Source organism: Malaclemys terrapin, chromosome 4 (genome assembly GCF_027887155.1).
Source record: "Malaclemys terrapin pileata isolate rMalTer1 chromosome 4, rMalTer1.hap1, whole genome shotgun sequence".
NCBI lineage: Eukaryota > Metazoa > Chordata > Testudines > Emydidae > Malaclemys > Malaclemys terrapin.
In genome coordinates this window covers 128,624,872-128,641,106 of record NC_071508.1, presented here as the reverse complement: position 1 = coordinate 128,641,106, position 16,235 = coordinate 128,624,872, and the positions used below count along the sequence as shown (strand labels likewise).

Genomic DNA, 16,235 nt, shown 5'->3' with positions numbered 1-16,235 from the left:
GCGCTGCAATTTATACAACCAGAAGGAAGCTTTGTTTGTTTAAAAAAATGCCCTAATTTTCTCTGGCCACTTCCCTTGAACCCAGTGGATGAGGTTTCGCTGCGAGTTTATTTTCCAGGCACTTTGCATTTGCCAAGGTGCCACCTTGTCTGACCCTCAGATGCTTCAGAACGTTATTAAAAATGAAGGGAGAAATGAGAAAAAAGAAGGCACCGCCTGGTCTGTAACTGCTGACAGAGGAAGGCATGGCCTTGTGCTGGTCTGTAAGCCCTGGGAGTTTTCCTCTCTCACAGCACCAATCCATGCAGTTGTGGCATTGAAGACCTGCCACAGTTGTGTTTTATTGTTTATTGCTTCTCCCTTCTTTTCCTGCTCTTTGCCCCACTTTTGCTTTTTCCCCTGTTAGGAGTGTCCTTTTTGATACTTCATTTCCTTCCCTGACTAGAGCAGGACACCTTGGACTAGAATTTGGACCTGAGGGCTGTATTGCATCTTTTTATGATCCTGAGGGCTGTGGCTAAATGGAGCAGCTTGTAGCTACCCTGATCCTTAACACAGAGTTGTGGTCCGTTGAGATTTTAGGAAAGACTACTGTGCTTTGTTTTGATCCCGACATTTGGGTCATGCTGCATGCTGGGATCTGTGCTCCTTGCAGGCCTCACCTCTGTATTAAAGCTGAGTTCACCCACAGGTAGTATAGAATTCTGTAGGCCCCTAGGCAGAACTTTGGCCACCCCTAGTCTCCATTATAAGCTTTGGTTCTATTGAAAGGTGTAAGTGACTGGAGTACACGAGACCTGTACTCCTTCTGTATGTCCCAGTCCGTCTCTTAGAAACATTATGATGCAAACATTGTGCTGCCGCACATGGCTAGTTGGAGATCTGACTCTGCTTGCCGTATAATTTTGAATATTAATGCCCAATAGCCACCGTGTGTACTCGGATATCAAGCTCACAACTCTTCTCACAACACACAAGTTCCCCAGTAACCAGGTGGCTGAACCAAGCCAGCAGAGTGCCAACCTAATTCATTATACTATTTTTTAAAAATAAAAGTGCAATTATTCAATAGCTTTAGGATGCCTTCCCCCATTCTTAGGTCTTTATTGCGCTATAAAAATACTTCTCTTATTATTGTACTTTAAAATTACAATGAAGTGGCCTCTATATGTATACGTCTGACATCTGTTTCTTTTTGCCTGGCAAACAGTCATACTCAGAATGTAGTACAGATACAGTCCAGTTAATGGTTATCTTTACCTGTTTTTGAAGCATTTGCAGTGAGATCAAACAGTTCCAAAAAAAAATGCCCCATGAGCCATAGAGATGGCTTCTATTTAAAAGCAGTCCTTGCAAAAGAGCACAAATTTTATCCTTGATGCTTAGAGCTCAAGTATTTACACAGGGAATTTAGATTCTTCACTTGTGGTTTTGGCAAAAGCTTCACACAAATGTTTTGCACTGGTGGTCTCTTAGCCATTTAAGATAAACGACAAAATCAAATGCAGTCCTTGCAGACTAACGCTCTGGATGCTGTGCCAAGGATGAAGTATCCCTATTTGCCTCACATGTGTAACTGTCAGATCAACATGTAGCCATAGTTTTCGAACTGGGACTCTTGAGATGGAGAGGATGCATTATAACATGCTGCTTCTAATGTCATAGGGCTTATGGCAAAATAGTTCTTGATGCCCGGGTGTGTATATGTTTATGCACGCACATGCATGCACAGACAGAGTTGTCACCATTAAAACAAAATAGCAACAGCGTTTGCCAAAAGATACCCCACAATTAACACACTTATTTCCTGATCTAAATGTAGGGGAAAACCTGTGGTTTCCGAGGTACCACTGTGAGGTAATTGTTGGCAAATGCCAGCTTTTGAACGGTGACCACTGCACCACATAGGTTTATTTAGAAGCTACCCTGGATTAGTTACAACTCCTTGTTGAGTAATTAAATAAAAGTTATGGCTTTAAATAAACATATAGTACCAGATCTTCTGTTGAAATACATTTGTGTAGTTCCATTGACTTCAGTGGAATTGTGCTGATTTACAATATTGTGTGTGTGTGTGTGTGTATGTGTGTGTGTGTGTGTGTGTGAGTCTGCATGTGCATTTGTGCATAGGTATGTGTGTGTATACACATATTTTAAGATTTATATTCTTTTTTAAGTCATAGGCTCCTTTCTGACTAGTGCCTGGAGAAGAGAGGGTTTCCAGAGAAGCAGGAGAGGATTCTAAACACAGCTTAAATAGCAGAAGATTTCTAGCTGCGTTAAAAATAAATAACACAGTTTGAGGCTACAATATCATTTTTCAGCTATTAGGAAAAAGGTTGTTGCATTCTTTATAGGCTTGATAGGGAAACAGAATATACAAATGGGGCATGCAAAATGCGTAACTGGCTGCAGCTCAAATGGGAAGGAAGCACAGTGGCCCATGAATGCTTTATTCTGGGAGCTTGATTTCTGGCACCTATGTGAAGCCATTTGAGCTGTAAGTCGCTGCACTTTGTCTGCGCTGGTGGGTTGATCCTGTTTCAGCAGCAGCTCGGCAGAAAGCCTACCCAGTTTTGTGTCAGTTAAATGCATTAACACGCCATAAAACAAGAATCCCCCTTTTGATTCAGTCCCTAAGCACGTGCTGGTGGGTCTGGTAACTGCCTCCAGTTCTCATCTGCACCATCTTTGACCTTCTCTAGCTTCCCTCACCGGCCACCTCATCCCCTTTCCACGTCCCCCTCCCTTGGGCCCCTCCAGTCTGAGTTTGCTTCCAGAAAATTGCCTGTAGCAATCTGTGGTTTTGTAGTTCTTCAGGTCTCTTGCCTGCCCATCCCCCCCGGCCTGGCTTCTCCTCCCTGGCTTTCCAACGAGCCACACCAGTCTCAGCCTGACATATAAATTAGTTAAATAAAAATATGTAGCGAGTTAGGCCTAGTTGCCCTCCACCCCTCCTGTTTTCCCTGATGATGCCTGCTCTATCCCTTCAAACTTAGATCCGACTGACAGTTTTTTCTATTGTTTTTTCTCCAGGGCCGTCCAGGCCTGCAAAGCTGCTGGGGGCTCCCATAGCTGCCTCCTCCCACCCTCACACATCAGTGATCACGTCACCTCTCCGCGCATTGGCCTCTCTCCCGCCCTGCCTTAGCCTGCCCTGCTGTGGTGCCCGTGCAGTCTCAGTTGGCGGGACTCAGACTGAGACTCAGACTGAGACTTCAGGCACATTTGGATGTCATTGTCAGTTGTCAGGTAATAGAAACATTTTTTTTTTTTTTTTTTTTTTGCTATCTGAAGGTCAGTAGTGCTGCCAAGTGATGTCATTGTTACTGTGGGAGAGTGGTCTTCGCTGGGTTGTGTGGGGGAGACAGTGAAAACGTAAACATTCCTTCATCACTGAGGACGGGGAGTGGGAAAAGGGGTGTGAGTCCATTCCTTCCCCCCCCCCCATCTACCCACTTTCAGATGTCACCGCCAGCCACTGCTGGTCTGTTGATGCCACATTGTGAGCAAATGTCTGAGAATCCTCACATAATGTGATACCCTGGTATCAAGATTTCATCTCTGGGCTGTTTATTTTAAGCTTAATTGGATAACATTTAACATCTGAGGTCTTTTTTTCCTAATCATTTGTATTAAGGGCTTTCCTCAGAGTCCATGTGCATGCAGGATGTATGTGCTCCATGCACTTTTCTCCACGGCTTTTGAGAAAATGTTCCTCATTAACTTTTTTTTGTCTTCATTTTTTAAACCCTGACTCTTGTCACTGCCATGAAGGAAAGGCGATGTGGATTAGTGAAACCCAGGTAGCCAGGGAGGACCCTGACATGTGACTGACTAAAGAGTTGATGCCTGATCCTGCCATTTCAGACACAGGGATCTCTTTGACATCAATAGGTGTTCTGAGTGCAGCTTAGTTGAGGGATCAGGTCTGTAGTGAATTTAGGGGGTTAGAGGTGAAAATGGGAAGGGCCTAAAAGAAAATTCAGCTAAAGCAAAATCCTAAAGTGCTTACACAGGCAAAACTCCCATGTGTGCCAAATTCTGCAGTCCCTATTTGGGCAAACAGAATAATGCTGAGTAAATATTGCATATGGACTGCAGAATTTGGACAGTCAGGAAGGACTTAGCAGAGTGAGAAGTGAGTAAAGCCTTAAAGAGTTGGCCCTGATGACCTCTTGGGAGGGCCAGCATAAGCTTGTTTGCATACAGTTTTTCATTGTAGCATGTGCAGATAGAACCCTACCACAGTATAACAGTGACTATATATCAAGACAGAGTCCCTATGATTCAGTTTCTTTGGAAAATACCTGATTGTATTTCCTTAAATGTCTGCGGTCTTTCACTGGGGGATACTGAGGCTGAGGGAGAAAGTTAGGAACTTCAGATTTAATGTGATGAACAGAGATCGAAAGTTTTGCAAGTACAGTATTTTAAACCTTGAGTCTTGAAGGACGAAGAACTCTCAAGAGGAGGTTTAAAAAGACACAACAGAACCTCCTAGAGCCTGATTCAAAGCTTGAAGTCCACAGAAAGACTCCAGTTGACTTCAGTGGATGCTGGATTGGGCCCACAGTGCAGTGAGTTTTCATACACCAACTTTTCTCTAAGCACAAACTCTTTATATCCAGCATGACATTGCACAATGCAAAGAATTCAAATAATGTCTGCCAGCGATACGTGAAGTTGCACTATATCCAAGTTCCCTATAAGCAGGTTGCTTTCTCGTTGGGGTTGATTCTCCACTCTGTTAATCTGGCTTCACTTCATTGGCTTCAGTGGATTGACATTGCCATAAAACTAATATAATCAAGCCCTTATAAACCATTAACACAGTGTGTGAAGGTAGGCAGTTTTCCCCCCGTAACCAGTAAAACATACTGGAGGCAAGCTCCTATTTTCTGTTCCCCTCTCTTTTTTTTTTCTGATATAGAAGAGACCCGGTGTCTTTGATATGTAGGTAGTTGTAACAATGAACTGATACTCTTATTCCCTATTGCTTCTAAAACAAACATAGACAGTTAATGGCGAGAGAAGAAAGTAAAACTAAAAATAGAAAAGGAAGGAAGAACTAACTCATTACAGCACGTTGGAACACAAGGCTTTTCTATTTTACGTACTTTCATTTTATAGTTGAGCACTGCTAGTGTTTGGAATGATCTATTTGCTAAAAGAGTGATGCCAGCTTTGTGGGGAGATAGACCTGTTATCATGGCTTTCTATAATTACTGCTACAGTCTATGGCACTTAGAGAATAGGTTATATCAAAGCACATGCTAAGTGTTTATGACAGTAGTTGGTCAAGTTCTGCTTGAAAGAAACATTTTCTCTCCTTGGAAAGGAGACTCATATCTACTTAACCCTTTATTGTCTTCCATGTATAACGTTGAGAACATAGAACAAGGTCTTTCTTACACCCAAAATGTTTTGTGGAAATGAAACAAAAAGAACCTCTTTGTGTTGGCTATATAATAATACCAGTGATGATCTCAATGTTGTTTTCTTTCCTCTTCATATAATTATTTACACTGGAGAGTCACTTACTCCAGCTTTAGGGATCTGCTTGTGTCCCTGACTCGATTAGCTCTTTATTCTGTCAGGCTTGTTCCTGTTTCTGAGGAATTGTTTCATTCTTTGAACAAAAGCCATTAACATTACCCTCCTCTCTTCTCCCCACTCCATTTCTTACCTTTTTTATTTTTCAGCTCTTGCTTAAATGCTTAGTAAGGACCTCACATTTTTCAGTGTAGCCTCAACCTCTCTAAATCTGAGGGCAAGCAATTGCAGATGCATCTGTGGGCACCTAGTATCTCTGATTGTCACTCACAAATCAGGTCCTTAGGAGTCTGTGCAATTTGTGGCGGCAACAACCTGAGTTGTTGGCTGCATATGGGCGCCCACATGTCAAAGCTGCTGTTGAAAATTTGGTCCTGGATATGATTTGTCTTGTATACAACACACTGTTAAGTTGTGCAAATGGGAATTCATCCTGCATCATCTTGGGCTGTTTGTGCTCTTTAGAAATTTTGATGCTGATAATATTCAGTGTAGTCAATAATAACCACAACAAATGGATGCCATGGAAGTTCTGCTGTGGTGTGTGCTAGGCCACTTTTTGGTTGCTAGTTGCATATTCTGTTATGCTTTTGTTAATTTCTTTGTGTATAAGTAAACACAGGATGTAGAATTAGCAAGTTAGAGCTTACATATTAAAATATTATTATTTTACTATCTACACATATCACTGTTGCAGTGTCTTTTGTCCCTCAGAAGCTTCTGTCTGTTGAATTGGGCTCTCTTGTTTTAAACGTTTTTAGTGCCTATTTAATTAGAAGTTGGAACAGAGTCATGAAATTCACGGGGTTGTGTAGCTTGGATCTAAAATATAAATGGGCACAAAATTCACTTTGCTTTGTGTCTTGCCAGATCAGAGTGCTTTTTTTAATCTTCTTTTTTATTTTGTTTAAATTAATTCTGACAGCTTAGCTTAACTGTAAAATACATAACAAAGACATGCAAACGATTATTGAGTGACATAATTATATGTAAAATTATATGTATGTTTGTGTATACAGACACACTGGAAAACTTTCACTGAAGCCATTTTTCACAATACATCTTCACTATAAATACAGGCTGCTTTTTCAAGATCTGATTTATTAATATTGTACATTGAGGCTGAGATTTTCAAAGTGGCCTACGAAACCTGGATGCTCAATTCCCATTAAAATAAAAGAGAAATGGGCTATGAAAATCTCAGCCCAAGAGTACATGGCATTTTATGACATACTGTACAAACACAAAAAGTCTCTGCCCTGAAGATGGTACAATCCAAAGGCGCAATAAATGGAATTGCAGTTGGTACATTGCAATGCATATTGAAACAACATTCGTCTTTAATTTACCCATTATACTTGTATTCCTATGGGCTTGATCTAAATCCATTGGCACTGGCCCTGTGAGCATGGGTTTTATATACATATATAAAAATAATTAAATCTATCTAACATACATATATCTAATCAATCAGTGAAACAGCTTCCTTCCCACACAGACATATCTATAAGGAGGCAGAAAGCTATTGTAATACTTCAGTTGCATATTTAAAAGCAGCAAGTGGGCATTGACAGCAGTGATTAATGGGCAGGACTGTGAGGTTCAAGAACTAACACAGAGGAGCCATGGGGCCCTAGATCACATGGTAAGAACAATTTTCCTTTAATTCAAGGAATTGGCCATATTCGTTATTAAGACATTCTAATAATTACCCAATAATCTTGTAAAGTTAACATCAATTTATTTTGCTACTAAAATTTTGCTTACTGTATTATTTAACTAGTCCGGTGTTTTCTTGGCATGGGTTAAAGTGACAATAAAGTTAAAAGAAATACCTGTAAGTAAATAATAGGTTTTAACAGTAGAATATTTTTCCTCCTTTAGTTATATCACACTATTCATTTTGTGTTGGTTTATAACCTGAGTCAGCCAATGAGAAACGCTAGAAAAGACCACCCTGCTGTAAAAAAGCTTGATGCAATTAATACAGTCTGTCTAGAAAGCAATATTATTTCAAAAATTTTTATGTTAATGATATGGTATGTGTTCTGCACATTTCATACTAGAACAAGAAGCAAGCTTTTGTTTCATATCAGACTGGGTTTTATTAACACTGGAAGATCAATGGAAAACAAAACAATAATCAGAATGGAGAATGCAAACTCATCCTGCAAAAGCCTCCTCACTCATCAAGTCCCAGGACGATGGCTGATATGTTACTCCTCCCCCTCTTACTCAGTGGAATCTGAAAAAAAAAAAATCCATCCAAATTAGATTTCAGATCCACTTCCCCCCCTTTTTTTGGAGAGGAGAAAGAGGAGTTGGGCAGTGTGTGTGTGTGTGTGTGTGTGTGTGTGTGTGTGTGAATGCAGACAAAGAGCTACAGCTACATTAAAATCATTTGCAAATGTTTCTTCTCCATTATACTGTGAAAAAAAATGATTCACGCTAGAGTAGAACTGACTAAAATTTGTGCTCAGAAGAGACGTCTCTATTAGTCACTGATTACTTATATTTATTTACTTCTTTTAATGAAATATGTAATGCATTTTGAAGAATTTACTTCATGCACAGTGTTTAAAGTATGATCTATCGATCTATCTATCTCATATCCAGCCACAAACTAGACCTCATCATAAACTTATTTTTAATACATGGTATGTTTATCAAGAGACGAACAGGAGACTATAAAACAGCACAGAGGCAGCTAAAAGTAGGGCGCTTCACAGGGCAGCAGTGCTGGCAATATAAGTGAGGCTTAGCTTTGTTCTAGAAAGACACCCTATCAGTATAACTTAGTAAGCCCTAATTATGTAAAGTTAAGAGCCAGCAGGGCAAAAGGGGTATTTAAAGTTTGCTTAAAACTAGATGCCTGCAATTTCGAGACATCCAAGGAAAAAGAAAGGTGCTTAATTGCAATATTAATGGGTGGAACTGGATCCAGTAGTCTCAAGACAAAGGGGTTCAAAGAAACATTGCCTACAGTAGAGACAATGACTCCAACGTTTAGAGAGTTAACTGGATTGCATACCACTACGCCAAGCCCGAGAGTCTGAATTCTTCAAACGTTCCAAATGTAGAGCTAAATCAAAGAATTCTGTTTCAAATCCATACAAGATGTTGCTGTTTTTCTCCTCTGACAGGAGAAGCATTTGGAAGTGCAGTTTCTTTCTTTTTTTATAGCTGTCTTAAAAAGGAGTTTGGATGTTTAGCACAGCTGGTGCTCATTACATTATGCACTATCAATAAAATAGCATGTGTAATTAATTTTTAATGCAGTGCTATATGCAGCGCTTTAAAGCAGTTACTGTATGGGGAGAGCTGACACCGGTCACCGACATCAGAAATATTAAAATAGAGGGCTAGATTTTTGCATTTTTAAAGGGTGTGTGTATGTATGTCTGTGTGTGTGTGAGTGAGTGGGGAAGGGCTAATTATTAACCAGCAGTTCTCTGGCCATGATTAAATTTAAAAATATTGGAACAAGATAGATGGAGGTGTTTTTTAATTTATTTATGGGAATGGATGAATTTCCCATTACTGAGGGGCTCAGTGTATGGTAAATGATGGCTTGTTTAGGAAAAAATGTTTTCAAAGCAGGTAAACACCATTAGGCTAAGCAGTAAATTTGGTGGATTTGTATTTTTTAGTGACTGGTCTTTGTTAAATGCTGACCACAACTTGTCAGTATCAAGTGAGAAGCCTATTGAAAAAGGCAAAGTGGGATGTGAGGTTAAAAGAAACTAAAGGAGACGCATTTGAGTTTCTTCAGACCCCTTTTTTTTTAAAAGAGTGCTTTCTTGTGGCATTTCATCGGTCGCAATAAAAATAAACCCCAAATTTCTTCTCTTGAATCCTTTCATATTTGGAAGCAACGTCAATTTGAATGAGAGTAAGTAGAAGGATTAGGAAGCAGCACCGCTCATGGGGGAGTTGCTGCTGCTCTGACAAAGGACCCACTCACAAACAAACCCATTTACACTTTTGCTTTTTTTCTCTGCAAATTGGGGCTCATGCCATACTTTTCAGGAGACCCAAAATAAAAAGAGGACGCCCCCGCTAATAGGAATGTAGGTGGAGCTTAGGTGAATACATAGCTGCACACAGAAATCATATCAGGAAACACCTCCACTGCCAGTAGCAAGAGCAGACATATTTTCCTAGTTGAAATATTGTGCACATTCTTACTCAACAAAGAAGAAGGGATCCACTTTATTTTGCAGCAGGAGCAACAGGGTAACTACCGCGGATAATTTGTGCAGTAAGATCAACCGTTTGATTGCACTACCTTCTACCTGCCTCTCCACTCTTTCCCTAAATGCAGCCAGTCTCTTCGTAAACACTTCATAAAAAATATTAAAAACATGAAGAGGGGAAGGCTTGTGTGAAACAATAATCTGTTAGGAAATGAAGGACCAAATTAGGATTCGCACTGCCTCTCTGCAATCACTGGGCTTGCCTTTTGGCTGTGCAGTGCATGGGGTTTGTTTTTTTTGGTATTTTTTTTAGCACTGAGATTTTTAGACACACAGACACACAATACGTAGATGTTTGCAATTATTCTTTATTTCCCTCAGTAAAATCCCATTCATTTGTATGTAGCATATGCCAAACCGTTTGCTTGCATTGCTTCACCTGGCATGTGTAGCACTGAGTTATTCTGTCCCTTCAGAAATGATTTCTGTCATTGCTTTTCTTGGCACTTTCGATTTGGGGATGTGTGTATCTGTGTGTGTGTGTGGGGGGGGGGGGGGTGTGGGGGTGTGGGGGTGTGTGTAAGGAAATGTGCTAACTAGGCTTTTCAGACTCAGTGAGGAGGATTAGTGTCCTGCATGTAGACATATCTCTCACAGTCAAGGGCAAGTAGTCTAATGTATGAAATATCATTTAGATGTTATCAAGCCTGCGCGTTTGGCAGTGTGAAAAGCATTGGTAAGTGTACATTTCTTTGTGAACCTTTTAGTTTTTTAGAGGAACTGTGCCAGGTTCCCCACTGCAGTACCACAGCATAACTCCATTGAAGTCAAAGGAACTTACTGAGGTACCCATGGCACTTCTTTTGATAGGTAAATGACTGCGTACATATTTGGAGCATACATTTTCGTTTTCTTCTTTATTTGCTCTGTCGTTTCCATACATTTTTGTAACATATAAGTGTATCTAGTGCACTGGAGTGTGGCATGTCCCTTATGTAATCCTCTTCTTTCTGCCCTGTGGATGTTGTTGTTGTTCTTGTTTTGTTTTGTTTTTTTTAACCAATGTCCTTGGTACTAAAGACAAGGCCATTCACCATAGCAAGGATTGGGGAAGGAAGGTCTAATGAATCAGTAAAATGTGTACTTGGAAAGAAACAGGCAAAAATCCCACTTAGAGAAGGCTTACATTTTTTATGAATTCAGCTGTAAGAGTCAGAGGTCCTGGGACTTTTGGAATGAGGTTAATGCAGGCGCTGAATGAATATCTGACGAGACACGGGTATTTGGAATCTTTCCATAAAATTGTACTTTTATAATTATTCTTTGCTAATAAGAACCTAAGGAATCCGTGGGTAGAGAGAAGTCAATGTATACAACACACCTGCATCCTTTAGGTTTGTTTAAACACCACTTCCTTATTTTGGGCCATATCCCACTTGATTACTCACATAAACGGTCCTGGTGGAGTGTAAGGGGAGCGGCATTGGGCCCTTTGTCTTTTTGTCCTTCAATCCCACTCCTTCTGTATGGGTGGTTGACTCTTTAATTTTCATAATATTGACACATTATTTTGTTTTCTTTGTGTCTTGAATTGCTTGCTTTGAGCAGTTATAATTCTTTCAGAACACAAATGGTCCATTTTAGCATAGAGCTGTTCCTTTAATCTATTTTTATAAAACACTCCAATGATGATTCAGTGCTCACAAAAGCATACCCATGGCTTTTGTTTATTTCCTGGGTTTCAGTAAGCCTCTAAGTCATTCAGCTTCAGGAGGATTTGGGGTAATTTTTGAGTACCCACTTTCATGCCCTAACACTGAGCCATGCAGTAGCCTCCATGAGCCAGCAGAACAATGATCATACAGTGCCATCAGTCTTGTTGACAACAGGGGGAGCACATGTGGTACTTAGTCCTGTGAGTGTGTCTTCCTGAGAGGTGCTTTTCACTTCCATCAACTTCAGTGGTGTTACACCCGTTTATGCGAGCTGTGAATTTCGCCTATACAACCCAGGAAAGTATATAGCTTTAAATGAGAACCAATATATGGTTAGGAAGGATCTGTCATTTAAAAAATATTAACAATAAGTTATGTAAGAAATAAAAATTAACAGAACTGAATAGGATCTTAAAACAGCAGTAAACCTGCTTACATATAATCCATCTTTAAAAGAACTACTGTTATTTTAGTTCACATCTTCTAAAAGGTCTTTCTGGTTTTTTTTTCCCTCCAGTAGAACAGGGAGCGAATAAGTGCACGTATTATGACCTAGCACTGTTTAACATTTAAAGGGTGTCTAAAAATTAGGTCTGAGTGTTTACAGATTAATTAATCCAAATCCTTTATAAAAATATGTGTACCATTGATTGAGTTGGGAACAGGATATTTGTGGTTTTGCCTATACTGAGGACAACATTAAAATAAGTAACTTTACCCTTATGCAGAAGTCCTATAGAATTTAATAGAAAATAAACCCATTCTATAAATTTTTAAACCTTTTCATTTAATTAAAATAATATCCCTGTTATAAAATTCTGTAGTATGGTTATAAAAGCCCTATAGCATGGATATAACTTTCTATTACATTCAGTAGGTTTGTAGAATAATTTTGATAGAACCCTATTAAATTTCTGTAGAAACTTACTGGCTTCATCCTTATACATTCTGCAGGGCTTTGCCATAACAGGTAGGGTAAAAGATGCTATTGAAATGAGAGGCAATAGAGCTCTCTTATTCCTCCTCTTCACCATCATTGTCAAAGATCATTAGGATAAAGTCAATACATTCTTAAAAGCACAATCTCTTGAAACATTCAGTGGCCACTGGCCAGCAAGTCTGCTTTTCAAGGAGCAGGCAGATGATCCGGGTTGGGAATGGGCAGTGGAGGGTAGTTTTTTTTGTGATTATAGAACGGTACAACATAGCGTGATCCAAACCTTTGAGGGAAAATGAAGATGTACTGGGAAAAAAGCCATTGCCTTTTAATGTCGGGTTGAAGGCTGCCTTGTATAATTTTCTCCGTCCTTTCCCAGTAAGCTTGCCAGGACCATTGCACATCCCTCTGAGATGATAATCAATGATTAATTTTTTTTATTACACCAGAATTGGCAAAACCAAATACATCTTTTGTCTTGTTTATATTGTTGGTAGCTCTTTTTCTCCACCCCCTCCCTTTCTTCAGAGATTCCTGTTATCTCTGGTTAAACAATCTGGTCTACTGAGATTGTTAGAGGAAGGTGGCCCATGTGATTGTATTCCCCTGGGGATAGCACCACACACCCTGCTTCTCTGTAGTTCTCTTGGGAATGCTGGAGCATTTTGCACACAGACAGACAGACACCCCTCCTCCCCAACAGTGAGTCAATATTTTGGTTGCTTTGATATGTAATTAGAACAAGCTCTTCTGTCCGTGGCCTGCTTGACTTGTGGTGAATGACCACACACTTAATCCACACCTAATTTTTATCCTGGAATTTCCTATTTTGGGAACCTATTTTAATATTTTTAAAAATAATTATTCCCTTCACTTTCTTTGATTTCTTTCACCTTAGGAAAATTTCTCTTTATTTACCCTCCCCGCATTATTTTTAAACACATTTTTCAGAACCTCCTCTACAAAAGTCAATCCCAAAGTGAAATTATTGTAATTTTTTTTAAATGGAAGTATCAACTGAAAGAAAACACAGCTCACAACATGCAGATTTATTGAGCTAGCATGAGCTTCTTTAATAAGATTTTTTTTTTAAACTGGAATAAGAGCACTGTCCCTTTAAATCTGAACTCAAACTTTACTGGATATTTTACAGAGCCTGGTTTCATTTATAGTGGAGCCAGACTTGCTGTGTGAGAGCCGTCCGCATGCTGGAATTAGTCTTAAGCTTGCTTCTGTGGCGTTGCCAAATTCCATGTTTGTGTTTTATTTAGAATTCTTTTCACGGCCAGTCGAATCTGTTCAGGCACACACAGGCGCTGTTGCGCCCCATGGAGAAAATAAGCAAGCTTGCGTTTTCTTTGGCATAGGCCATGGCCACAAAAGACTGCGGTCTAAAAAAACATTTTTTAAAAGCTATTTTAACCCATAACAGATGTATAAAGTAGGCACACGCATGCCAGTTTCCTTAGTTTTAATTAAAAAATAATTACAGCTTTAATGGGATGCTAGTGACAAATTTGGATGAATGGTGGGTGACATTATCTCAAGGCTCACTTCAACTTATAAATTAGTGTATTTCTCTTGGCCGATGGTACAGATGAAATTAAACGAAGAAACAGATTAATATTTTTTAAAGTCACATTTAACCAAAAGAAAAAAAATACGGACTTCAGTACCTCATACTCTCATGAGGTTGCAGTATATGGGGAAAACATTTTCCCCCTGCTGATGAATGGTTGGAATGGATTTGGGCTCTGCTTTGCAAGTTACCTGTACCTTTTATAATTTCACTGGTAGTCGTGTTGCCAAATTATTGTGATTAATGTCAGCAGGCGATTCTATTTATAGCTACATCTAACTAGCTGATACAGTTTCTCCAATACAGGGAATTTTAAACATAAAACCATACGTGAATTCTGTATGTTGCAGTGGCAATCCCTAGATACGTCTGCTCATATGCTGGCCTTTTGGATAGTATTGCTTTAATTCTTCATAACTTGAGGCTATTTTCAATTTGGGGCTTTTAAGAATTACCAGAGACAGTGCTGGACTTGTGTGCAGATACCAATGATTTTTATTTATGAAGAAATAAACAAGGGAGCAATAAATATTAGATGGGCTAACCCCAAATCTTCTTCCAGTTGTTACTACAGACAGGTGTATGCCGAGCTAGGAAAGCAGGAGGAAAGAATTGTTATGGGAGGTGACTGGACTGGTAGATACTTAAGGAAGAGGAGAGGATGGACTGCTTAATTCAAAAGGGTATATTCTCCCCTCCCTGCACAAGCCCAGCTCTGTATGGGCACTGATAAGAAAGAAGACTCCAGCGTCAGCAAATTTCTTTATAGGAGAGGGCAAAATTCCATTTCCACACTCGCATAGCACATGGGTTTTCCTCCAATATTGTGCTCCGCTGGGTAAAACTTTCCAGATACGTGCACTTTCCAAACGGGAACAGGAGATCAGAATCATGATCCACTGGGTGGATCTGTGAGGGTAGTTTTGCCCATAGAGGACCAAATCATGCTTGCAGAACTCATAAGCATTCCCACTGTCTATAGTGGAATGGCTTGGGTGCATAAGATTTGGCCTCCAATGTAAAGGCAACTAAGAGTTGTTGAGGTACATATTAGTACAGGTAATAGGAGCTCATAACAGTAGCTTATCTTAGCCCAGAAATGTCCCTCTTTCTGTAACGTTTCCTTAAAAATATATCTATTGCGTTTTTCCTGGTTAAAAAATCAGCAGATTTCATTTATGAGTTTTTTATTAGCTCATCGTGACTGGCAAGCAACTTCATGCCTGACATTGGATTGAATTGGGCACCATCCTATTCCTGTTGAAATCGTGAAAGTTTAGATGTTTATTTCCAAGGGAGCAGGGTGGGGTCTCCCATGTTACCTGCTGACAGTAGGCTGCTATATCAGGCAAGACAAACACAGCAGTAGGAAGTCGTATTGTCTGGCCTGCTTGAAGAAGTTTAAATTCATTACTGTGATCTATCCTGCTTGATTTTTCCATTCTAATAAAAGCAGATCCTCTCTTGTTGGTGTCCATTACCTGAATCTAAGCCAAGCCAGATTCTCCAAAGATGTGACTCCTAGGGTTTAACCACAGTAAAAGAGAGATTTTCCTTTGTCAATTGAACGAGTATTTCTGAGGCAATGTTTCCCTAAACCTGAATTCCTCAGAAGTAAAAATTAAGTTCCAGTATTAAGAACATGAGTCATACCAGTGCAGATGAGAGTCATTTCAGCATTCCTGGAATTTTTGGAAGGGAAACATTACATTCAAGTTAATCCTTTCAATTATACCTTATTGCTAAAATAATCCACCAGGCATTCTGCAATAGAACCCCTCTGCTATTTGATTACAGTTCAGGCTTTGAAAATAGCACCTGAAAATTTTCAGACTCCTGAGATTCAATGTCTTAATTTTCTTTTTGTGTTGCTACACACAGGATGGTCTATTGCCTTCTTTATTCACTTCTTAGGATTTTTTTTTTAATAAATAGGGCTAATTTAATTTGTTCTGATGTGTCTCAAGTATCTAATTGCTGCTGTTGAGAATGATTAATGTCCAGTTGAAAGGATTCCACATCCATAAATGAGAATTGAAAACAGATGCTAGTTTGATGAAAGTGTGCTCCCCATTCCTTGTCTGCAGAGGCTCACAGAGCTGGCTGCTGAGATATAGCTATCTATCAGTAGATAGATGTTAGATGCAAAATACAGTTCATAGTCACAAACACATACACATTAAAAGCTGAGCGACCAGATAACAGCAAACAGTTTATCGAGGGACTTTAGCGCGAGTTGTAAACGAATATCC

General features: G+C 39.6%; 1 protein-coding gene across 4 annotated transcripts in view; it reads left to right on the top strand.

Annotated features, from left to right (window-relative positions):
* BCL11B (BCL11 transcription factor B) overlaps positions 1-16,235 on the top strand; it is a 102,615-nt gene that overhangs the window by 43,028 nt on the left and 43,352 nt on the right. For 2 of the 4 annotated variants that reach the window (XM_054027183.1, XM_054027182.1), the window contains exon 3: positions 3,037-3,252. The exons of the other annotated variants lie outside the window; for them this stretch is intronic. In XM_054027183.1, the coding sequence (XP_053883158.1) occupies positions 3,037-3,252 (216 nt within the window). The remainder of the gene's footprint in view (positions 1-3,036; positions 3,253-16,235) is intronic. 4 annotated transcript variants of the gene reach the window in all.